General features: G+C 54.4%; 2 protein-coding genes across 4 annotated transcripts in view; one reads left to right on the forward strand and one right to left on the reverse strand.

Moving 5' to 3' along the window:
- The window catches only part of SMARCC1 (SWI/SNF related, matrix associated, actin dependent regulator of chromatin subfamily c member 1), a 69441-nt gene extending 55420 nt beyond the window's left edge, over positions 1-14021 (reverse strand). Inside the window, exons 1-5 of the mRNA XM_058045665.1 lie at positions 13776-14021; positions 8332-8451; positions 5844-5929; positions 1682-1763; positions 725-817 (exon numbers count right to left, since the gene is read on the reverse strand). Coding sequence (XP_057901648.1) covers positions 725-817; positions 1682-1763; positions 5844-5929; positions 8332-8451; positions 13776-13997 — 603 coding nt within the window. The 5' untranslated portion in view covers positions 13998-14021. The remainder of the gene's footprint in view (positions 1-724; positions 818-1681; positions 1764-5843; positions 5930-8331; positions 8452-13775) is intronic.
- A 1451-nt stretch (positions 14022-15472) lies between these two features.
- Positions 15473-24805, forward strand: part of DHX30 (DExH-box helicase 30) — a 31922-nt gene continuing 22589 nt past the window's right edge. The window contains exons 1-2 of one of the 3 annotated variants that reach the window (XM_058045302.1): positions 15473-15522; positions 18245-18298. In XM_058045302.1, coding sequence (XP_057901285.1) covers positions 18268-18298 — 31 coding nt within the window. In that variant the 5' untranslated portion in view covers positions 15473-15522; positions 18245-18267. Of the gene's footprint in view, positions 15523-18244; positions 18299-22544; positions 22708-22826; positions 22914-24805 lie in introns of those variants that run through there. The other 2 variants (XM_058045285.1, XM_058045293.1) reach the window with 2 other exon arrangements.

The raw sequence follows: 24805 nt of genomic DNA on the forward strand, positions 1-24805 counted from the left end.
TAAAAATCCCTTAAATCACTCATGGATACAGTGTGAAGCTCACTACAGACTTCCTTTATGAAAGGAAAATTGACTCATTCACTCTAATTTAAGCAATAACACCCATCCTGAATCAGCCAAATAATTAAGAGCAACTTGTGAAAATCTGCCCAAGTGAGGCTGAGACAATGGTTCATAATCACAACACAGGAAATACATTAAATCTGGAAAAGAAACTCTGGCTACAGCTGTGACTTGTCCTGACTCAAAAGCCACCAGACCATGCAGAGGTCACGTTCCAGGGTATGTCTCTGCAGACAAGTGAGAAGACTGTTTATGTTTTTAAGGATGAAGCCATTAATCTTGCTCAAGTCATTCTGGAATTATGAGGGAGGGTTCCCTGAGGCTGCCTGGGCTCTGCTCAGCACCAGCAATCAGAGTGAAGCAAAGCACAAACCAACAACCATGTCAGCTTCCTTCTGCTGTCCCACACATCTGGAACAGCTGCCTCACTCCCTGCTTCAGACCCAGTTTGGACAAACCTGTGCTGAGCAATAAACCAGCTGGGGCTGCCCCAGCTCACCCAGAGCCACCTGGCAGCAGGTCCAGGAGTGCTTTTAGAGCACAGCCAGGGCTCAGCCTCCATGGCAGGGTAAAAACCATTCCCCCATTCCCCAAGGGAGCTGTGCTGCTGCTGCTGTGCGCTCAGGCAGGGCTGGGTGCAGCTGTGCTGTGTGACACTCACCTGGTGACGCTTGACAATGTCCTTCAGCTTGTTGGCCAGCTTCAGCTCCATGTCAGGAATGAGGTAGATGGTTGGTCTGCTCAGACAGTTGTTCTGGGAGAGAAGAGGAGGTGGAACAAGGAATTAGGGGGTGATCTGTGGCAAAAATCAGAATATTCCTATAAAGTCCCCAGTGTTAGAACTCCAGTGGAACCCAGAGCAGGGGGTGACAGGTCAGTGATCCCAGCTCCAGGAACCCTGGGACAGGGACATTCCCTTCTCACAGCCCCCCAACAAAGCCCTGCCCAGGTTTTTATCATGCACTGAAACGTGGGCAAGGGGTTTTTGTAGTGGGAATATTGTTGTGTTCTGCTTTGCTAATGGACACCCGAAAGTTATGTTTTGAATACATCATACACTGAACTTGGCTTCACAGTTTGAAAAAAAAAAAATCACACATCATTGCCATGCAGCAGTTAAAAAAACTAAACTTCAAATGAGACTCCACAGACCTGCTTAAGGGTACAGATAACTGGTTTGACAAAGTGAGAGTAAAATGGATCCTAACCTGAAAAAGGCCAGTTTAGATCAAACTGGAAGTCAGCCCTGGAATGGGTACAGGAGAGGTTACTGAGCCCCAGGGGTGTCACCTCCACAGGGACATGGGGACACCTGGGGTGTTTGCTCTTTCCTTAGAAGAGGTTTTCCTCACATAAATAAATAATATAAAAACCTCTGCATATCCATAAAAGGCCAGTGGAAATATTCTGCATTTTTCAAGTGAAAATGTGGAATTGTGGCTGAGCCGGGTGGGAGAGGGAGGGGAGGGTCCCCCATTGCTATAGAGGGCCAGGGTGAAGTCCTGCCCTGAGTGCCCAGGGAGTGGTTCCTGCCCTGGGCTGGGTTCCTCCTGCCCTGGGAGTGGTTCCTCCTGCCCTGGGCTGGGTTCCTCCTGCCCCAGGCTGGGTCTCTCCTTGCCTGCACCAGTGTTTTCTCAATGGTCATGAACATCTCCACGTTGCGGTCCATCCGCGAGGGATTCTGCAGGTCAAACCTCCTCCTGTCGAGGGAAATGATTCACAAATATTAACTGCACGCCCCCAGCTGCCAGCAGTCCAGAACCTTCCCTGCTCCACACAAACTCTGGATCGTGGCAGGGGTGCCAGGACACTCCAGCACAGCCACAACTATTTCTGCTGCGCTTGGCACCCTCAGTGGCAAGAAAACCACCATGAACCACATCGAGAAATGCAGCTGATTTGTGAGATGTGCAGGGAGAAAAAGGAAGGTTGACAGTGTCCACCAGACCCTGCAGCAGGGCCGTGCATTCCACCACAGTCACAGGGGGTAACTGAACACACAACCACCATGGATTTCAACATCAGATGAGAGAATTCATGGATGAGCCCTCATGGTTCTCTTACTTCTGGCTGCCCCATCCAGCAGTCCTGCAGTCCAGAGAAGCAGCAATTCCTGTGCCTGGTGTGAGAACAAACCACCCTCCAGGGCACAGGCAGCTAATAACCCAGGGCAGCATTGTATCACCACCTTTACTGGACCCTGGTGCTCTAATTTTGTTATTCCACAGACAAATCAGCACAATTATTGCAATGCCAATGGAGATCCGTCCATCAGAAATGGGGGAGGACACAACACCTGAAAAATCCTCCTGGGAAGCAGCAGGGGAGCCCCCAGATTCCCTGTGCTGTGCCCTGAACATGTCTGGAACTCACAGATGGGCCAACCCAAATGAGGGATTGGGGTGGTGACCCCAGAGCCTGAACAACCCCAGCCCCAAAGCAGCCCCAGCCCCAAAGCAGCCCCAGCCCCAAAGCAGCCCCAGCAGCTGCAGGGAGTGCCACAGCCCAGCTGGGGCTGAGCCCTCAGGATCCAGCCTGTCCCAGAGCTCCAGCAGGTGCTGAACCCTCAGCATCCAGCCTTAGGAGCTCTTAGGAGGTGCTGAATCAGGATCCAGCCTGTCCCAAAGCTCCAGGAGGTGCCAAAGCCCCGCACACCCAGGGCAGCGCCAGGTGTGAGACCCAAACCCTGCACACCCAGGGCAGTGGCAGGTGTGAGACCCAAGCCCTGCACACCCAGGGCAGTGGCAGGTGTGAATCCCAAACCCTGCACACCCAGGGCAGTGGCAGGTGTGAATCCCAAGCCCTGCACACCCAGGGCAGTGGCAGGTGTAAAACACAAGCCCTGCACACCCAGGGCAGTGGCAGGTGTGTAACCCCAAACCCTGCACACCCAGGGCAGTGGCAGGTGTGTAATCCCAAGCCCTGCACACCCAGGGCAGTGGCAGGTGTGTAATCCCAAGCCCTGCACACCCAGGGCAGTGGCAGGTGTGAATCCCAAGCCCTGCACACCCAGGGCAGTGGCAGGTGTGTAATCCCAAGCCTTGCACACCCAGGGCAGTGGGAGGGGTGAGACCCAAACCCTGCACACCCAGGGCAGTGGCAGGTGTGAATCCCAAGCCCTGCACACCCAGGGCAGTGGCAGGTGTGTAACCCCAAGTCCTGCACACCCAGGGCAGTGGCAGGTGTGAGACCCCAAACCCTGCACACCCAGGGCAGTGCCAGGTGTGAGACCCAAACCCTGCACACCCAGGGCAGTGGCAGGTGTGTAACCCCAAGCCCTGCACACCCAGGGCAGCGGCAGGTGTGTAACCCCAAGCCCTGCACACCCAGGGCAGTGGCAGGTGTGTAACCCCAAGCCCTGCACACCCAGGACAGTGGAGGCTGGCACACCCTCCCCACGAGGCACCGAGGCTGCAGTCACCCCCAGCTCACACCAGCCCTTCCCAGCCAAGGGCAGATCCCCACAAACACAGCCCTGTCCCAGCACAAATCCCTTTCTCCAGGGCACACAGGCTCAGAGAAGGCTCAGGAAAGCAAAGCTCAGCCCCAAGGCTTTCAGCCCCAAGGCCTGTGACCCCACTAAAGCAAACATGACACCCCACTGGGACCTCCAGGATCTCCTCCAGGGGCTCCTGGGATTTTCAGGAGGGAGGAGCCCAGGCAGGGGGTTCTGTGGGAGCACCTAGGATGCTGGGCAGCTCCACCAACACTGTCAGGGGGATGGTTTCTGTCCTAAAGAAATTACCCTTCACCCTGAGAACATGGCAAACAAATCAAATGTAAGATCCTGGCACATTTATTGGAACCAGCCTTTTAGAGAGGAATTTATGACCTTGTTGTGTGCTTTGGGAAGTTCACCCTGACTTGCAAAAGCATGGCCAGACATCAAGACTGTCAGGTCACTGTTAATAAGGTATTTTACACCTCTAATACAAAGGATTTTGAGTCAAGACTGAGCCCCTTCTCCAGTATTCAGCCATGATTTGTATCCAAAACACCCAGAATGGCTCTGTGGGAGACAAATGCCACATAAACACCCACAGACCTCTTGGTACCTGTGGCACAGAGACACCAGGGCACGAGCAGAACGTTGCCATTTTTAGCTCTACACCTGCACTGTGCATCCATGGAATGCTGCACGCCCCAGCTCCCTGCCTGCTCCAGACAGGCAGAGAAGGACATGGACAGTGAGTAACAGCACTGGTTCAGCTGCCCATGAGGACACAACGGCACTAACTGTTCCTGGGCCCAGCTCAGAGGCTCCCTGGCCAGGCTGGGCCAGGGCTGTATGTCCAGCTCCCAGACATACCTATTGTGGCGAGGAAGGGGACTTCTCCTATAAGACAGATCAGTCACAAACAGGTTAAGCAGGAGCGACAATGCAGACCAAAACAAAAATCAAACCGAGCACAGGGCAGGCAAGCAGCACAGATCACTTGGCAGAGTCAGTGGGGACACATTCCAGGCTCTAGGGCTGAGCTCAGAGTTAAGTGCAGGATTACTGCCCACATGCACACACAGCAGGCACTACCCACCTAATCCTGGGCAGCAGCAAGGCAGGGACAGGGGAGGAGGCAGCTCCAGAGCCCTGCTGGGCTGGCCAGCTGGCTGCAAACCACGTTTGCTTATTGAAAATAAGGGACGTTCATTCCATTCAAATGGTCCTGAAGCTGGAACCATTTCATTCCTGTGTGTTAAGGCAAAGAGGCAGCAGGACACTGCTGACAAACCACACTGCAGAGAGGTGCCTGTCCCAGGTGCTAGTAGGATTGGAATAGGAAAGCCCCTGAGAGTGGGTTATTCCTGATAAATCCACCTCAGACAGAGCAGATATGAATACAAATAATTCCTAAAAACAACCAACCATCCTCAAACAACTTTGTTTTGCCTTTTAAATGGCTCTTGTGTGTAAAAACAACTCAGTCAATTCCAGGAATGCTGCTAGATTGGAAACATCACATCCAAACTATTGAAATTTGTGGACAGGAACAATCTCTGCTTAATTTTTTTAATTGTCTACATTTATTGACTTTTCATTCTCATTTTTTTTGCCCAGTGTTCTCAAAAATAGTGATTTCAAGGCCAAAAGTAGTGATTTCAATTGGACACTGGGGCTTGGAGCAGCCTGGGACAGTGGAAGGTGTCCCTGCCATGGCAGGGGTGGCACTGGATGATTTTAGGGGCCCTTCCAGCCCAAACCACTCCAGGATTTTATGTTCCCATGCTGCTGTTCCCTTGGGAAGAGGATTGTAACTTAAAAACACCCAGGTTAAACCACTCCTGGGATGTCACAGGGATATTTTCATCCCGGTACAAACAGCTCCAGGGGCAGTTTCCAAGTGCTTACACTTCTGGAGCAATGGAGAGCTGAGCATTTACTAGGATCTGTAGTGCCTCATGCTTTCCCAGTCATAACTAAACCAAATAATCAATACAGCAACAAAGATTTATGTTTCACAGATGTGAGACTGATCCTGGTTCGTTTTCTCAGTCAGACAGCAAGGAAATAAAAAAGGAGCCTCAAACTTGTAATTAACTCCAACTACAGACCCAAAACCTTAAACTTGGCCAACTCCTCTTTAAATTTAGAAGTGTGGGGGTGTCTCTTAAAAAAGCTACCATCAGCAAAACAGGAAAAAGTTCCCTCTTCCCATCTCCACTGCCTTGCCTGCCCCAGTCTCCAGGAAGGATTAAACTTTAGGTAGTTTGCACAAGCAATTCATGTGCTTGGTTTCATGCAAAAGGTGTATAAATAAAATAAAACACAAATAAAAACTTACCAGCCCTGTTCATTCTTATATTTGTAAGCAGCACCAAGAATGTGACATAATGTACCTCCAGCTTTGAAATCCATGAAGCACTTTGCCTGGAACCCAGAAAACAAGGAAAAACGGTGACATTGACTTTTATGCAATTATTTTAAACAAATACAAGGGTTAGCTGAGTTTTAGACATAGAACATATCAAATGAAAAGTTAATTTTCAAATGAAACACTTCTGGAGTTTGAGGTTTTCCTTTCAGAATGTTTCCTGAAGATTAAATGTATTTGGATTAGGCAGAATTCTTTGTGTTTGCAGGAATTTGATGTATCTGAAAGCTCCAAGCAGAGCTGTAAAAATCCAAAGCACTCTTTGAACACCCATTTCATAGCAAATTAAACCTCACATTGTAGCTGTCAGGGAAGCAGCTCTTCATCTGTGTGAGAGCATCAAACCAGATCATGAGGAATGAGCAGCTGAAGCAGAGCTCAGCTATCCCACACTCCATCCATCCATCCATCCATCCATCCATCCATCCATCCATCCATCCATCCCCAGGGAAAGCTGGGTGTCAGGAGCTGCACACCTGCCCTAAAACACCAAACCCAGCTCATTTCTGCCCTTCATTATTATTATTATTATTATTATTATTTAATAATATTATTATTATTACTACTACTACTGTGCTTCCCAGTAAATATAAAAAACCTGTACAAGGCACAAAGCAGAATGTGGGGAGGTGCTCAAAGGCCAGGCTCTGGTTACCACCAGGGCTGAATGTTGGGAGTATGACAGACCCTCAAAGAGCAGCAACTGCTGAGGATGCACTGAGGAGCTGAGTCCTGCTGGAAGCAACTGAGATCCACGGGCTGTAAATGAACCTGAGCAAATTTGGCCAGATTAGAGCTTTGAAGCAGTGAGAACAAACACAGGAACAACATCTTTATGATGCCACTGCAATGTTTATGGCCCATTTTTAAGATAAGACAAATTGATTTAAGGCTCAGGAGCACTCCAGTGGTTTATGCACTTGAGGAATGTGGGCAGGTTTATGGTTTGTGCTGCCACATCCAAATAAAGCTCTGCAAAGCTCCCCCTGTCCCTGAAGCTTCCCACCAGCACTGAGGCACCAGGAGAGGTGGTGAGATCCCAATGGCACCTTGGGGTGCTCCTGGGTGCTCTCCAAAGCGCCAGGAGAGCCACAAAATCCCAAAATTATTTGGGTTGGAGAGAGCTTAAGGTTCAGCCAGTACCCCCTGTGCTGTGGCAGGGACACCTCCCACTGTCCCAGGGTGCCCCAGTGTCCAGCCTGCCCTGGGGCACTGCCAGGGATCCAGGGGCAACACAGCTGCTCTGGGCACCTGTGCCAGGGCCTCAGCACTCTCAAAGGGAAGCATTCCTTCTAAAATTCATCTGGGAACTGTTCTGGGATTCACCCCACAAGTGAAGGAGTGTGCACACCCCACCCTCATGGAGAGGTTACAGGGGCAAACACCTGGGCACAGCAGCACAGAACAGAACAAGGACTGTCCTGGCACGTGCACCACAGCCACAGGAGCTCTGCCAAGTTTCCAGGCCAAATTCAGCTTCCATGGGCTCCAGCCTCCTCACTGGCTGGAAACGGTCCCAGCTTTGTGCTCCCACCCCAAAGAGCCCCAGAGGCACAGCCCCAGTGCCAGCACACATCTGTGCCAAAGCTGAGCACACCCTGACAGGATCGGGGCACTGTCCTGGCCCAGACCCCCCCAAAGCACCCAGCTGGCACCAGGCTGGCACCCTGCCCTCCTCTGGGGCTCACACTGCCCAGGACAGGATCTAGGTGTGGGCAGGGCTCCAGGCTGGCACCCTGCCCTCCTCCCAGCTCTGTGGGGCTCACACTGGCCAGGACAGGATCTAGGTGTGGGCAGGGCTCCAGGCTGGCACCCTGCCCTCCTCCCAGCTCTGTGGGGCTCACACTGCCCAGGACAGGAGCCCTGGGTGAGGGCAGGGCTCCAGGCTGCCCTTGGGGAGCAGCATCCCCACAATGCTGATGCTGTTTGGCTCCCTGGATCCCAGGGGACTGAGAGCCACCCTAGGCCAGCAGGACACTGCCTGCTGCTGCTGCAGAACACGGCAAGGGCATTTCTCAGCCCTGGCAACCTCACACGTCTGGAGTTTAATCACCAAAACACCTCACGGCAGCTTGTTTGCCCTGGAAAGTGCATTTTACTCACTCAGTTTAGGATGCACCAGTCCAGATTTGACTTAAAACTGATGAACTACACTGAGTTTTAGCAGAAATGGAAATGTTCCCACAGCATTCCAGAAATCATTTCAAACATAGAAAGAAGCTGTATTACAGTGCAATTGTGCACTAAGGAGGGGTGTGCTACTCCAGCCCCTGCAGAGGGTGCACAGGAGGAGTTTGGGCTGGGGCAGGGATGTCCCAGTGCCCTGGACACGTCCCCAGAGCACACACAGAGCTGTGGCAGCAGCGAGAGCCCCAGCAGAACACAACACAGTACTCACAGGAAGCTTTGTGAAGGCAGGATTGGTGACATGTTTTCCAAAGGCATCTTCCTGGAATTGCAGCAGCTGCACCACCAGCCCAGCCAAGGTTTTATTGGTAGGAGCATCTGCCTGAACGTACTGCAAGACAAGAGACACAGTTTGTGGGGACAGGAATGCAGAGCTGGAGCATTTTGGGATCCTTGGGAAGGGCTGCAGGGGGGTTGCACAGGAGGAGCACCCAGCAGAACCATATTCCAGCTTTAGGCTGAGCATCCAGCACTCACCTGAGGCTGAGCTCCCAGCTGGCTCCAGACAAGGATTAACCACTCAGCCCCTAATAAAGGACCAGGCTCGTGCTGCCCACACACACACAGAGCCTCCTGCTCTAATCAACTCCCAGTTAATCCTCAGAGCAGCCCTTGGTATAAATAGGATGTCCTGCACAGAGGGAAAAGCTGAGCCACACAAAGGCACTTGTGATGTTTTGGGATAGCCTGAGCAGCTCCCAAGGTTCAATAAAATTACATTTACATTGTGAATGTAAAATCACAGCATGAAGCATTAAACCCCTCCCATAGTGCTGAGTTTTTGTCACCCCTGATATTCAGTATTCACTCACTGGATGTCACCTCCTTGCTGTGCCAGGTGACAGCCAAGAGGAGAACAAACATCACTTTTCCAGGTAGAACATGGAGCAATTTGAGCTGCCCCAGCCTCTCAGCTGGGTAACTCTCAGCTTTTCCTCTTCTCTCAAATCAGATTCTGCTAAAACCCCTTAAAAAATGAGTTTGAGACCCAGACCCTCAAAGTTTTAAAGCTGTGGTGCCAAATACCAGACAAACCTCACTGAGCTTTGCAAAGCATCAGCTGCAAAGCCAAAGGCACCACAAAGCGAATGGAAACAATTACAATGTCAGTGTCTGACCACCCTGAGATGTGAATTCCCCCAGCACTTTCTCAGGAGCAGGCACATAGCTGAGAAATTAAATCTTCCCAGCTCAAAGGACACAAATTCCCCTGAGGCTCCCCAGTGTCCTGTCCTGGTATAAATCCTGAACCAGAAACACGAGCCTGGAAAGGACTGAAGGCTAACATTTCAAAGCTGCATTTCAATTTGCCCTCTTCCCTCCCCCAGGAACTCATGTTTTAATTACATCAAAATCACAGAATATCCTGAGTTGGAAGGGATCCACAGAGATCACTGAGTCCAGCCCCGGGCTCTGCACAGGACTTTGGACAAGGGGGAACGGCTTCCCATTGCCAGGGGGCAGGGCTGGGTGGGATCTTGGGAAGGAATTCCTGCCTGGGAGGGTGGGCAGGCCCTGGAATAGAATTCCCAGAGCAGCTGGGGCTGCCCCTGCATCCCTGGCAGTGCCCAAGGCCAGGCTGGACAGGGTTGGGAGCACCTGGGACAGTGGGAGGTGTCCCTGCATGGCAGGGGTGGCACTGGGTGGGCTTTAAGGTCCCTTCCAACCCAAACCAGTCTGTGATTCTAAGAACCTCCTTCAAAAAACAAATCCAGAAGAAGTGGCATCCTTGTACTGACAAAATATATATTTTTTTTCAGATATTTTCCTTCAGAAGGAAAATTACATGAGAATGCACCTTGCACAGCCTATTCTTAGACGGGTGAACTTTTCCAGGCAGTCATTCCTTTTCCTGCTGCTCCCATTTTTACCTCTTGCAGGAGGCACTGACAGCTGGAAGCAATAAAGGAAGACAACACCTTCTCATCCTGCCTTGCACTGCCACTATCCTGCAGATCCTTTTAATGAGGAGCCCATTACCTTGCCTGAGGTTCCCTGAACAATAAGGGGGAAAACCCTTCAAAAAGAAGCCCAAGACTCCCCTCCATCATTTCTGCATCCTAATGAGCAGCACAAATGGGTTTTTAAGCAGTAAAACACAGCAGACAATTTCCCAATCAGTCCACAGGGGTTTGAGGGACCACAGAGGCATCAAGTCTAACACATCTCCAGGTTCTCCCCTCACGTCCACAAAAAATGATCCTGCAGCAAATAAAGGTTTCTAAGCAGTGAATTCCAGAGGACAGAATGATGCCCTGTTCCATAAGAGGATTTTTCTCTCCTGCTGAATTGCCAAGCCCCATGGACACAGCAGAGTTTTCCAACCTTTCCACAATAATTAGAAACACAAAGCCACCCCCTATGTTTAAGCAGAAAATGTGTGCTCGGGAAGCAGAGTGTGAGCAGCAGCAGAGGGAATCTCTGCAGCCAGAGCTGCACTGCAGCTGCCCTGGGAGCATTTGTCACCGGTGGGGGACACATCCAGGCTGGCTTTGATGTGGGCACTGACCTCAGACACCCCTTCAGCTCTGCTGTGCACACACCTTCCCCACACAAAGGGCACTGCAGCCACACAGGAGCCACGGGAAACCCACACTGAAAGGCTTTGGTCTGGTCAAACAAACCCCTGCTCCTTCCCAAAGGGGAGACAGAGACAAACCCCTGCTCCTTCCCAAAGGGGAGACAGAGACAGACCCCTGCTCCCCTCCAAAGGGGAGACAGAGACAGACCCCTGCTCCCCTCCAAAGGGGAGAACACAGCAGAGCTGCACACAGACCCTCCCTGGATCCAACCCCAGGGACACTGCCAGGGCAGCCCTGGGGACAGCAGGTGGTGCCAGCCTGGCACGCTGATGGCACAACTGTCCCCACATGAGGTATGTGGCTTACTGAGAAAGGAACTGCCTAAACAATGCACAATGTTATAGGTAAATGTGCATTAATATAACAAAAAGAGAACTGCCCAGTTTACCTCTGAAGTGTGAATTTCCAAGTAACTATGGTGACATCCAGGTGCCCATTACAGTCTGCCCAAATTGCTCTGAACAAGGGATGGAGGGACAGGGCACAGGGAATGGCTTCCACTGCCAGAGGGCAGGGCTGGATGGGAGATTGGGAATTGGGAATTGTTCCTGTGAGGGTGGGAAGCCCTGGCACAGGTGCCCAGAGCAGCTGTGGCTGCCCCTGGATGCCTGGATGTGTCACGGACAGGGCTGGGAGCAGCCTGGGACAGTGGGAGGTGTCCCTGCCACGGCAGGGGTGGAATGGGATGGGCTTTGAGGTCCCTTCCCACCTGCACCATTCCGGGATCCTGTGAGTTTGTTCTGTTACAGTCTGTCAGAAGCCCCAGGACCCCAAACCCATTCCCAGCTCCCAGGGAAGCAAGGCTCCAACATCCCCACTGCACCCACACTGCTTGGGAAGGAGCTGGGCACCTCCTGCATCCCCTGATGCTCAGGAACAACACAAACCAACTTTCAGACATCACACACACAAACTGGGAGCAGGAGGGAGCCTGGAACAAATCAGCTCAGCACAATATCAATAATTACATTTTCGGTCATTGTGCTTGGTGCCTCTCAGTGAGTTTTTCAAGGTGCAGTGTGAGTCTTCCACACTACTACTGAAACCTCTTTTGCTCTTAGTTGTACATTGGAGACACACAGAGCTCCCCAACATCTGCTGTTTTCTAGAGGCACAGAGAGCTCTCCACCAGCTGTTGTACTCGGGAGACACAGAAAACTCTTCAATACTAAAGTCTTGTCTAATCTAGGGACAAAATGAGCAGCTCTATAAATGCAGTGCCCCAACTCTCCCTGTCCTTCAGGACCTCTGGATCCCAGCTGAGCTCAGTGCTGCTCTGGGATTCTCTCCAGCTGGTCCCCAGTGTCCCTGGAGCTGGACACACCAACTGCTGCTGACAGCTTCCCCACTGAGATGCACCAACATCTATTTTTAAGAGCATATACTGGACAAAGGCCAGTTAAAATCACCATGCACCTCTCTGGAAGGAGCCACGCACCCACAGCAGGATGAGAACAGAACAAGATGAACCAGAGTCCATTTACAGCACATCCAAAAGGCAACCAGCCTTCCCTCTGCAGTGTCAAGGCTCTATCTCTAAGCATTGGTATCAACTTTCTTGTTTCCTCAAGCCAAAATCACTTTTCATTTTTTAAAAGGATTGTTACAGCAAACATTCCAAAACTCACTTGCCCTACAGAGTCTCCTTAGCCCAACTCTAATTACCTTCCAGAGCCACAAGAAATAAATATCTATTTTTACAACAATTTCTAACATAATAATTTCTATAATATAATAATATCATTTCCATAATATAATAATTTCTATAATATAACATAATTTTTATAATATAATAATAGTAATAATAGCAATAATTTTATAAGCAATTTGAAAGGAGGGGATTTTTCTCCCTTGGCTCCCATTGCTGCACCACACTCCCCTGCCCAGCCTGGCAGGGTTCAGAGCCACACAAACACTTTCTGTGCTCAGCAGGGCACCTGGGCCCGGCTCAGAGCAGCGATTCCCCGGAATCCCGGGAAAGGGAAAACCACAGCTCCTGCAGGGCGTGGGACAGCCCCGCAAGCGGAACGAGCCAAACTGCACAGACATTCTGTTCCATCGCCCTGTCAACACAAAGAGCCCGAGCTGCTGCTTCAGAGCGCTCCCCACGCCCCGATCCGAGCTGGAAGGACTGGAAAAACAAAAACACAGCCGAGCCCCAGCTGCCTTCACCCCGCAGCGCCCGGCTCAGATTGCCGGGTCAGATTGCCGGTCTCAGATCCTCCGCCACACAAAGGGCCCGGCCAACAGCCGGTGCTGCTCCGTGGGTGACGGACACCGGGCCGGCCCCGGAACCGGGGGCACACGGAGATTCTGCAGCTGGGGCCGTGCAGCATCCCCGGTACCGCTCCGGGCCCAGAAAAGCTCCTGCGTCCGCGGGTGACGGACACCGGGCCGGCCCCGGAACCGGGGGCACGCGGAGATTGTGCAGCTGGGGCCGTGCAGCATCCCCGGTACCGCTCCGGGCCCAGCAAAGCTCCTCCAGCTCCGCTGCAGCGCCGGGCGGAGCCGTTGCAAAGTTACACCGGGGCATTCCTCACCGTACCGAAATGAAGTTATAAAATCGGCACATGGGGAAAAACCAAAACACATAAAGAAAGCGAGGCAGCCGAGGGGAGCGAAGCGTGCGGGGAGGAAGAGGAGCCCAAGGGCAGCAGCGGCGCTGCCGCGGGCGCGCTCGGGGCAACACGCGGGGCCGAACGGGGGCCTGAACGCGGCTCCGGGGGATTTTCCTCCTTGTCCTCCCTTTCCCAGCGCTCCCGACGCCGCCGGGCCGCGGCTGGAGCGAAACCCAGCGGGGCCGGGACCTGCCCGGACAGGAAAGTCCCTGCTCGGGGCGGGCGGGCACCGGCCGGGCCCCCGCGGGCAGCGGGAACGTCCCGGGGCCACCGGGGCTGCCCCAAACGCGGCCGCGGGCACGGAGGGAGCGGAAACGTGCCCGGGGCTGCCCCCGGCCCGGCCCCGCGCCCGCCGCAGCGCCGAGGCCGCGGGTCACAAAGAGCGGCGGAAACCTGCGGCCCCCCCCGTCCCGTCCCCCGCCCGCCCGGTGCCCGCCGCCCCCGCCGGGCCGCACCTTCTTGTAGTGCTTCCCCAGCCACACGCGGACCGAGTCGAGCTGGGACACGGTGTCGGGGCTCTCCCAGAACTTGCCGGCGGGGCCGCCGTCCTTGCGGCGCGCCGCGGCCAGCGCGGGGCCGGGCCCGCCCGCCGGAGCCGCCGCGGGGCCGCTCCCGGGGCCTCCGCCCGCCGCCAGCGCCGCCGCCGCCATTGTCCCCGCGCGCCCCGCGCCGCGCATGCGCCGCGCCCCGGCCCGCGCCCCGCCCACCACGGGAGCGCGCCCGGGACCGGAACGGGAACGCGAACGGGAACGAGCTCGAGGGTCGGAATGGGAACGCGCACGCGATCGCGAGTGTGCTCGGGGATGACAACAGGAACACGAACGGGAACGTGAACGTGCTTGTGGATGTGATCGGGAAGGCCAGCGGGAACGCGCACGCCGCTCATGTGAAGCCCCGCCCCTCCTGGCCCCGCCCCTGCCCCGGGGCGTCCTCGCCCGAGGCGCTCCCGCTGAGGGACCCCGGTGGCTCCGGACCGCGAACGCACCGTCCGTGCCCTCGGGATCGCCCGGGATCGCTCCGGGTCCTGAACGCGCCGTCCGTCCTCTCGGTACCGGCCGGGATTGTTCCAAACACACCGTCCGTGTCCTCCGTACCCCGAACACACCGTCCGCGCCCTCGGTACCGCCCGGGACTGCTCCCGCCCCCGCCGCTCAGAGCCCAGTGCAATTAGGGAATAAATTGGGTGCTGCCATAATTACCTGCAAGTGTCTGCACCGAGTCCTCACCGCTGGGTGCCTTTACCTTTCCATAATCGCACCTACACCCACGGAATGGGTCATTAGGAAGCAATTTCCCCCAAATTTCCCGTATAGAAACTACTTAGTTTTGAGTGTCTACTAATGTTTTATTTGTGAGTTGAACATAACAGAGAATTTTTTTAAAGAGTGTATATAATTTAAAAATACAACACATTTTAGTTCAAACATTATCAAATAGAGTGTCAAAAGTCTGTTATTAAAATCACAATCCCCGGTATGAAACCACCCCTTGCATTACTGTAGTTTGTAAATGTTCCCTTGTCCCTGAACACTCCAAACAGAAATAAACACCTGCAGGAAAGGAAACCTCTGGAGATACAGGGAATAACAAACCCACCAAACATCCAGAAATCTGAACTCCAGAATTTCAGAGCTGCCACTCTGAAAAGGCAGAAAAGTGAGTCCGGCCAAGAATTCCAGAAGGGTTCGGGTTGGGAGAGCCATAAAATCTCATCCCATTCCACCCTTGCCACGGCAGGGACACCTCCCACTGCCCCGGGGTGCTCCCAGCAACAACGTCCAGCCTGGCCTGGGACACTCCCAGGGATCCAGGGGTAGCCACAGCTGCTCTGGGCAGCTCCCCGGTCGGGATCGGGGTCGGGCCTAGCCGGGTCCCAGGATCGACACCGGGAGCAGGATCGGGATCAGGGCTTGGACAAGGATCAGGGCCGGAACCCGAACGGTCCCACGGCGGGGCCGAGGCTACAGCGCCCCCACAGGCCGCGCCCCCCTTTGGCTCTGCCGTTGCCATGGGGACAGGCCCCGCCCAGCGCCCACGCCGGGCTTCGCTCTGTGGCGCCGCTGGCCGGAGGGAAGGCGGGGGCAGCCTCACTTCCGGGGAAGGGCCGGAAGTGAAGCGCGCGCCGCGCCGGAAGCGCGCGCGGGGGCTGCCGGGAGCTGTAGTCCCGAGGGGCGGCCCGGCGGCGGCAGTCGCGGTGCGGAGGTCGGTGCCGGGCGGGCGGGGGTCGGACCGCGACCCCTGGGGCGAACCGGGGGGGCCGCGGGGGCGGGACGGCGGCGGGAGGAGGGGCAGGAGCGGGGGATGGCGGCGAGCAGCGCGGGGCGAGGCGGGGAGGGCCGTGCGGGGCCGCGGCCTGTGCGGGCGGGGCGGCGCGGGCGGGGATGCTCGGCGGCACCGGGGATGCTCGGCGGCACCGCCGGGGCCGGGGATGCTCGGGAGGCCTCGGGGTGCTCGGGGGGGCTCAGGGCACCGCTCCCCGCGGGCCCTGGCCGAGCGGGCGGCGGGGAGAGCCCGGGAAGCGGCCCCGGGAGCGCGGCATCCCCGGAGCTCCATCGCTGCCCGGGCAGGCTCCGCTCCGCCCGCACCGAGCCGCTCTCCCGCCGCCTCTGCCCCTCCGTGCCCGCCCGTGGCTCGCCCCGCTGCCGCCGCCGGGCCCGCTCTGCCCCGCGGCCGCGGGAGCTGTGGCTGCCGGTGCCCGTGTGGCCCGGGGCTGTCCGGAGCCCGGTGCCACCTGCAGCCCTTCCCTCCCTGCCCTCTGCGCCGCTGAGAGCCCGCGGGCTGCCCCAGCCGGGGGTTCCTGCCCCCATCCGCTGCCCTTGGCACAAATATCCAAAATAAAACCAAATCTGTGCTGCAGGGGCGTGCTGGCTGTGCCCGAGCCGGGCAGGGATCCTGGGCCGTGCAGGCAGCAGGATTTCTCTCTGTGTCCTTTGTTCTCCTCACAAAGCAGCCGGGGCTCTGCCCCTTCCCACACCGCTGGAGCACCCCAGCAGCCAGTGATCACAGCTGCTGGGATTTCCCTGTGTCTCTCCCGGGAATGGGGTTTTCCCTCGTGTTTTCCAGTGGATGGAGGAGCCCCCACAAAGGCCCAGTTCCTTCCCATCCTTGGGGATTTGATCTGACAGTTTCTGTGCTGCCAGTGCCTGGTTCCACTCTTTGCCTGAGTCTGTTCCTAACAAACTTTTAGTGCTTCTTGTGCCACCCGGGTCTCTGGAGTTTGCTGGGTGTGAGGCTCCAGGCTGCCGTGGATGCTCATCCCAGCTGTGCCACTGCCTGTCCTGTGTCATCCTGGGCCATTTCATACCGAATCCAGTGTCCTCACAGCTCCCACATCTCTCCTGTCATCAGACAAAACACATTTGGAATGTTCCAGTGCCCCTGTCCATGGTGGTCCTGCATCTCTGTGCTTCCCTGGGGGCTGCAGCAGCTGACACAGCTGGACACTTCTTCTTCTTATTTGGGACCAGGATGTGCAGGAGCAAACCCTGGGATGTCCCCCAGGCTGCTGGACGTGCTAAAAGTGATTCCCAGGTCGGGATCCTGGTGCCAGGTTCAGCAGACCCTTTATTCTTCTCCCTCCATGCCCTGTGCCCCCAGTCTGGCTCTGACTGGTTCCAGTGAGGCTCCCAGCCCAGCTGGGCTCTGCAGACAGGATCACACCAGCAGCCGGGCTTATCCAAGGGGATCTCAGTGTTCATCTTGGAACCTCATCCCCAGAGGGTTCTAATTTTTTATTTCTTTGTTCTTCAGCAGAAAAGACCATTTCCATCAACTTTATATTGTGTTTACCCATTTGGGTGTGAAGGGAATGTAAGGACCATCCAGTGCCACCCCTGCCATGGCAGGGACACCTCCCACTGTCCCAGTGTCCAGCCTGGCCTGGGGCATTGCAGGATCCAGGCATTGGCTCTTTCCTCCTGGAGCAATGCTGGGCTCACCAACTCATCCCAAATCCCCTTGGCTTGGGGCAGTTTGAGCCAGGCTGGGATGGTGCCCATGAAAGGGGGCACAGGCTGCCCTGTGCCAAGCTCCAGCCTTGGGCATCTGCCCCCAGGACCACAGGAGAGCTCCCTGACTTTGTTCCCTGCAGTGATTTATCACACCAGGGACATTGCCCTCCAGGATTCACCACAGCACACGTGGGGTTTCAATTTTGCCAAGTCAGTTTGCTCTGTTTTTATTGATTTCATCCTTGGAAAAGTCCGGGTGTGGGCCTGGCAGCCAGGGCAGGTTGGTGTCCGTGTGTCCATGGGGAAGGAACCACGGACAAGGTGTCACATCCAGAGATGTGGCCAGAAAATGGCGTGGGTTTATTTTATTTGAAGCCTTTTTTGTTTGTTTGTTTGTTTGGTTGGTTTTTTTTTGCTATTGACGTAATTTTGTCTTATTGAAAGCAAAAGTGAATAATTGGAATGATAATTGCAGGCTATTAATTGCATGCCCAGGAAGTCATTGACAGGGACAGTTCATGTCCACAGGATCCCAGAATATCCTGGCTTGGCAGGGATCCACCAGGATCATGGAAGTGCAGCTCTAAACCAACTTTGTGTGTAAATTCTGACCTTCAGTCCTCACACATCTGATCTGAATTTATAGAAAATCCTTGTTACTGTTTCCAAGAATCCCTACGGTGTATTTATGCTTGGCATGACAGATAAAACACCCCAAAACAAAGTTGGTTTTCTTATTTGAATGAAAGTTATAAATAGGAAATTTAACACAGGTTTAGTAAAGAACATTATCAGAAGTACAGTTCTCTTTCTTCTCCTGTTTTTTTTTTTTTTCCCTTTAAAGGGAATAATGGCCATAATCTACTTCATCCTGGCCTAAAAGGCTTTTAAACCCCCTCATTTTCACCCCAGACCAAAGCAGAAGCATTTGAAAGGAAACAGCCGTTCTAACCCGAGTTTCTTTGTCTCCCCAGGAGCGCCCTCCCTTCCCGCCGGGATGGAGATGTTCTCGCTGAATTCCCTCAAAGGTAGGAGCTGCCACGGCCCGGGGGTTCCTGTGCTCCAGGGGAGATGGAGCAGGGCGCTGAGGAGCAGGAGGAGTTCTTGGTGTGAGGGGGAGCTCAGCTGTGTCCTGGTCCCTGCAGCACAAAGGGGATGTGGCAGAATTTCAGGGCAGGAGGAGTTCTTGGTGTGAGGGGGAGCTCAGCTGTGTCCTGGTCCCTGCAGCACAAAGGGGATGTGGCAGAATTTCAGGGCAGGAGGAGTTCTTGGTGTGAGGGGGAGCTCAGCTGTGTCCTGGTCCCTGCAGCACAAAGGGGATGTGGCAGAATTTCAGGGCAGGAGGAGTTCTTGGTGTGAGGGGGAGCTCAGCTGTGTCCTGGTCCCTGCAGCATAGAGGGGATGTGACAGGAGGCTGGGACAGGGCAGGATTTCAGAGCAAGAGGAGTTCTTGGTGTGAGGAGGAGCTCAGCTGTGTCCTGGGGGGTCAACACAGAGGGGACAGGGCAGCAAGGTGGGACAGGACAGGATTTCAGGGCAGGAGGAGTTCTTGGTGTGAGGGGGAGCTCAGCTGTGTCCTGGTGGTGCAGCACCGAGGGGATGTGACAGGAAGCTGGGACAGGGCAGGATTTCAGGGCAGGAGGAGTTCTTGGTGTGAGGGGGAGCTCAGCTGTGTCCTGGGGGATCAGCACAGAGTGGACAGGGCAGCAAGGTGGGACAGGGCAGGATTTCAGGGCAGGAGGAGTTCTTGGTGTGAGGGGGAGCTCAGCTGTGTCCTGGTCCCTGCAGCACCGAGGGGACAGGGCAGCAAGGTGGGACGGGACAGGATTTCAGAGGAACAGGAGTTCTTGGTGTTCAGCTGTGTCCTGGTCCCTGCAGCATGGAGGGGGACAGGGCAGGAAGCTGGGACAGGGCAGGATTTCAGAGGAACAGGAGTTCTTGGTGTGAGGGGGAGCTCAGCTGTGTCCTGGTCCCTGCAGCACAGAGTGGACAGGTCAGGAAGCTGGGACAGGACAGGATTTCAGAGGAGCAGGAGTTCTTGGTGTGAGGAAGGAGCTCAGCTGTGTCCTGGTCCCTGCAGCACCGAGGGGACAGGACAGGAAGCTGGGACAGGACAGGATTTCAGGGAAGGACTGGGACTGGGCAGGGAGGAGCCCTGCAGTGTTACCCAGAGACACTTGAAGCTGTTTAGCTTCAAGTACAGTTTCTTTACCTTTTAATTTTGGCCTCCTAAATATTCCTGTATCCCTCAGCACCAGCTGCATGGGCTCTTTGTCCTTGGGATTTGATCCTGTGATCCTGTCACTGTCACCATGGCTCTTGTCCCTGCCATTGCTTTGCCAGCCTTGTTTTCTATCATATTTTGTCCTCAGAAATCCCTCCAGTCCCTGTTTCCTGTTTTAGCTTGTGGATCTTTCCGGAGCTCTTGTTCTTAGTGGATAGAATGGACTAAAATATTCCAGCTCTGGTTGAGGGACCCTCCCTCCATCCCAGGGAATTCATCCTGGCACTCAGGGAACCCAGCAGTGACCCCACCACTCCTGTCACTGCCCTGCTCTCAGCCACCAGCACTGGGATTTAGCCGAATTTAAACTAAAAATCCCAGAATTCTTCCCAGTGTGGGGCAGGAATTGTGTACAAAGTCACCTCAGCTGGGAGCAAAGCCCCTCTGCTCCCCCAGATCCTGCCATTGAGGGTGGAGAGATGGAACTGCCCTGCTCAGGGCTGGTGGTTTGTCATGGCCAGGCTGCCTGTGGGACTCTGGGATGCTCCAGCCCTGGGGGTAAATGAATTCCTCAATGAAACTTGGCTCCTGAAGCCCTGGCTGCCGGAGCTGGGGATGGCTCTGGAGGTGCTGCCTGTGCTGGCTCACGCTGCCCTCTGCAAAACAAACATACCTGGGATCCGTGGCTTCTGCAGTTCTGTAATGAATTGACTCTGCACTGCCGCTTCTGTGCCCACAAGATAATTTTTTATATCATTTTTGGTGACAAACCACCAGCCCTCCCCAGCCCTGACTGTCCCTGCACGCTGGGACTGCCTGTCAGACTCTTCCCCCAGCTTTTCCAGCCCCCTACCCATGTTTTCCAAGGTTTTCCCAACTTTTCCAGCCCCCTGCCTGTGTGTTTCTGAGATTTTCCCAGCTTTTCCAGCCCCTTTCTGTGTTTCTGAGGTTTCTCCAGCTTTTCCAGCCCCCTGCCCATGTTTTCCCAAGATTTCCCAGCTTTTCCAGCCCCCTGCCTGTGTGTTCCCAAGGTTTTCCAGCCTCCCTTTCCTTCCAGTCCTCCTTGAAGATTTGATTTCCAAACCAGCTCAGTTTATTCCTGAACAAATAGTAAAAATCGCAGTAAAACAGTAAAAATTGTAGTTTGTGCAATGTGCTGTCACAAGATTAACCCAGGATTAATTCCCTTAAATTGAATGAGTTGTTTTGCTTTTTAGTGGTCTGGGTTATTTTTGGATGATTTTTGACAATCAGTTTTGAATTATTTTTCCCATTTTAGTGGACCAATCCCTTAAAATTTGTAATCCAAGTGCCAGAATAACTTCATGTCTTTTAAAAAAACCTGGGGTTTTTTTTTTGTCATCTGGTGCTGATTCAAGATCTGGGTTTGTGTTTACATTTGGGGGGGTTTTTTTTGTTTGTTTAGTGAGTTTTTTGTTGTTGTTGTTGTTTTAAGTAAAAGAACCTACAAAGACAAATCAGCAGCTAATTTTAGAGGTTTTAAAAAGTGAATAGAGGAGAAGGCAAACTTGGTATAATAAGACTTTTTTTGATGTTCAACTCTTCCTAACATTGGTTTTCTTTTTTCTTTTTCTTAGTTTGTTTTGTTTTTTCTTTTTCCCTTTTTCCTAAAGGGTTTTATTTGATAACTTTATTTGTCTTGAACCTCTTCTCATGGAGCCCAGGCTTTGTAAAACTGAACTGTGCCATTGTATTAGTCAGTATCTTTTGCCTTATTGAAGATTTTTTTAAAAATCGGAAAAGAACAAAACCAAAACCAAACCAAAACCAAAACATAAACACCTTTTGCACCATGATGCTTAACCAGCCATTCATGGTAATTTTCACTTTACACACAAAATACTCAGAAATAAAGTCTTTGACATAAAAATGAGACCCTGGTTTAAAGAAATGCAAAATTTAATGGTAATCCCAGTACAGCCAGGGCTGATACAGATTAATTGCTTAGGAAAAAAAAAAAAAGAAAAATCAGATTTAAATAAATCATCCTGTAGGGTGGGAATTTCAACCAGCTCCGCAGCCTTAAGAATTTTATACCTGAATTATTATATGAAATAATTAATGTAGAACTGAGTAAAGGAGGAGTTGGAGAAGTGGGGAAGCGCTGACTTATTTCATGAAGATTCTAAGATCTTTGTCAAAGATTTTCATTTTGGATTATGTAGATTTAAGATTTTATACAGATTTGACGTTTTAAGTTCTTTAAAAGACTTAAAGCTTATAAAGATTTCAATTTTTTTCAGTGTTTATTTCCAAAATTAGCAAATAACGAGCTCCAGGAGCAGCTGCATTTCAGGGACTCGCGCTTGACCGTGAGGGTGGGACGTGGCTCTGTGTGCTCTGGTGTGCCCGGCCGGCATTCCTGATGTTCCCATGGCCGCAATTCCCGGTGCTTTTATAGATTCTACCGGGATTACCTACTTTATTCTTTACCACCGTCTAGCCTCTGTTCTAAGTCCGCCTTCCCAAGGCATCACTCCCACGGCCGCAATTCCCGGTGCCCCTGGCCAGAATTCCCGGTGCTCCCGGCCGCAATTCCCAGTGTTTGCCGGCCGCAATTCCCGGTGCTCCCGGCCGCAATTCCCGGTGCTCACGGCCAGAATTCACGGTGCCACACGGCTCTGGAGCCCTGGGAATGCCGCGGGCTCTGGCCACGGCCAGGACAGCAGCTCCCTGTGCTTTCCCGGATGGACACCAGCTCCCTGTCCTTTCCCCCGTCCATCCAGGACAGCAGCTCCCTGTCCTTTCGCTCGTCCATCCAGGACAGCAGCTCCCTGTCCTTTCCCCGGTCCATCCAGGACAGCGGCTCCCTGTCCTTTCCCGGATGGACAGCAGCTCCCTGTGCTTTCCCCGTTCATCCAGGACAGCAGCTCCCTGTCCTTTCCCCCGTCCGTCTCCCCCTCTCCGGTGCCTCTCCCCGCTCCGTTCCCGCCGGGCCGGGCTCTCCCGGGCGCTCCCGGTCCTCCCGCCCGCCAGGGGGCGCTGCCGCCGCGGCCCCTGCGCTGCCCGCGGGCAAGGGGCGGCCCAAGATGGCGGCGCTGGGGCTGCTGCTGCAGGCGGCGGGGCCGCTGCGCCTGTGCCGCGGCCCCCGCGGGCCCTGCGCGGCTCCCCGCGGGCTCTGCTCGGCCCCCCGCGGGCCCGCCGAGCCCCGCCGGGACGAGGAGGACGAGGAGGAGCCCGAGGCGGCGCATGGTGAGCGGCGGGCCCGGCCGAGCTCGGGGCCCCGCGCGGCGCTCGCGCAGCGGAAGGGAGGGGCGAGCCCGGGCCCGCGGCGGGGCGGGGGAGCCGCCACATCCCTCCCTCCCTCCATCCCTCCCTCCCTCCCTCCCTCCCTTCTTCCCGCGGCTCCGCCGGGAGCGGGATGCGCGGCCACGGAGAGGAGCCGCCGAGCTGCGCAGGTACCGGGGGGCGCCGGGGGCACCGCGGAGCCGCTGCGGGGCCGCCCCCGCCGGCCTTTGTTGGCCGCGGTTGGGTTTCCCCGGTGATTCCCCTCAAGGTCGCCGAGCCGGGCCTGGGCCAGACTCCGGCCGCCTCCGGTGGCTGACGCGAGAGGAAAATCCCCGTGGAGCTGCGGCAGCAGAGCGGCCCGGCCGGGCGGGCCGTTAGGGCCGTTCCCCGCTCTCCGTGCGCGGCATCCCGCGGGTCCGCCCGGGCAGCGGGAGCCACGGGCAGCGGGAGCCCCGGGCAGCGGGGTTCCGCGGATCCACCCGGGCAGCGGCTCCGGGCGGGAGCCCTCGGACGGGAGCTCCGAGCGGGAACCTCGGGCAGCAGCCCCGGGCCCGGTCCCGGCCCTGCAGCGGCCCCGGAGCCCGCCGGGGCTCACGGCTCTGGCCGCAGCCTGGAGGATGGTCCCGGTTGGATGTCAGGGCTGAGCGGCCCCGGTGGGAAGGAAGGAAGGGTGAATGCCCTCGGAGCTGTCGCTGCTGTAGAAGAATGTTCAAAACTCGCGTTCGGTGCCGTGTTTTGAATCGCTTTTTGTTGGGTTATGGAGCGTGGAGAACGCTTGGAGGGATGCGAGGGTTTTGTGCCAGAGGTTGTGACTTGAACCATTTTTCCTTACAAAAACCGCTGGTTTGGTTTCAGTTTTCTTTCGAGGGCTGCATTTTGGAAATTTGGAGTGTTACTATATTTGAATTTTTTCGTTTTCTTTTCTCGTGCTTCTGTGTTGGGTGTTTTTTCCCCCATGCTCCATCATTATTAAAGTTATTATTTTCTCAGTAATTTCTGGATTCTTTGGGCCTTGGTTCCATTTGTCTTTCAGAAGCTGCTGAGTTTTATCTTGGAGCTCAGAGTGGAATGGTCTTTCAGTTGTTACATTCAAGCTGTTCAACAGAGCAAATTAACTCCCTGCTAAAGCAAGTGCTGAACCACCCCAAATTATTGTTTAATGAGCTGCTTCAGGTGTTGCCTGAGAAAAGGAATAAACCAGGATTTTTTTTCTTTCCTGTTTTGTACTTCATCTCTCATCACTTTTTTCCTAATGTGTTTTCAGGCAGTCCCTGAGTACTTTTATTTTTGGTCTTCAGTTCACTCATCCTCCCAGTTTGTAGGGAGGATTGACCATGGAAGGCTCTTGATCTTGAGATGGGAGCGTGGTGATGCTGGAATTGTTTCCAATAATAGATTTGTTTTGGATGAACAAATAAAAGCCCTCAGGGCTTTGTGAACCTGCCCTACCTGTCCGGCTGCTCCTTGAACACGGGGAGATCATAAATGTCATTTGAACAACCTCTTTCTGAGGTGGGTTCTGAGCCCTCAGCTTGTGGCCTGATGTCTCATTAGCTGTCATCATTTGGCTGCTTTGTTATTGGCCTTGGATGCAAATATGGAAATCCACTCAGGCCCAGGCCAGCTTCAGGAAGTCACTGTTAGATCCGTGTTGTTATCTGAGGCTTCAGGTTTTTGGCTCACACGTTGGGTTTGGGGAGCTCATCACTTCCCCCTTGTTCTGAGGCTGACGAGGCAGGCTGCCCCTGCCCTTGGCTTTGCTCCAGGAGCCCTCCTGTGTCACTGATTAAATTTGGCCTGTAGAACTCGGCAGAATTTGGGCTGGAGCTCTGGATGGATCCCTTCCTGGAGCAGGGTCCTGAGCAGCCCCCGTGGCTCCGAGGGGGAGCTGGGCCACTGCTCCTTCTCCTCCTCCTTGCTTTTGGAGGAGCCTGCTCAGTGTTCCTGAGCTCTCCTCCAGCCAGGAGCTGCCTGTGGGGTTTATTCTGTGTGTGTTGAAAGGGGCCCTGGTCAGGATGGCTGGGCATGGTGTAAAACCCCCCAAATTCCCCAAAAGCTTTGG

Source organism: Melospiza georgiana, chromosome 1, assembly GCF_028018845.1.
Source record: "Melospiza georgiana isolate bMelGeo1 chromosome 1, bMelGeo1.pri, whole genome shotgun sequence".
Taxonomy (NCBI): Eukaryota; Metazoa; Chordata; class Aves; order Passeriformes; family Passerellidae; genus Melospiza; species Melospiza georgiana.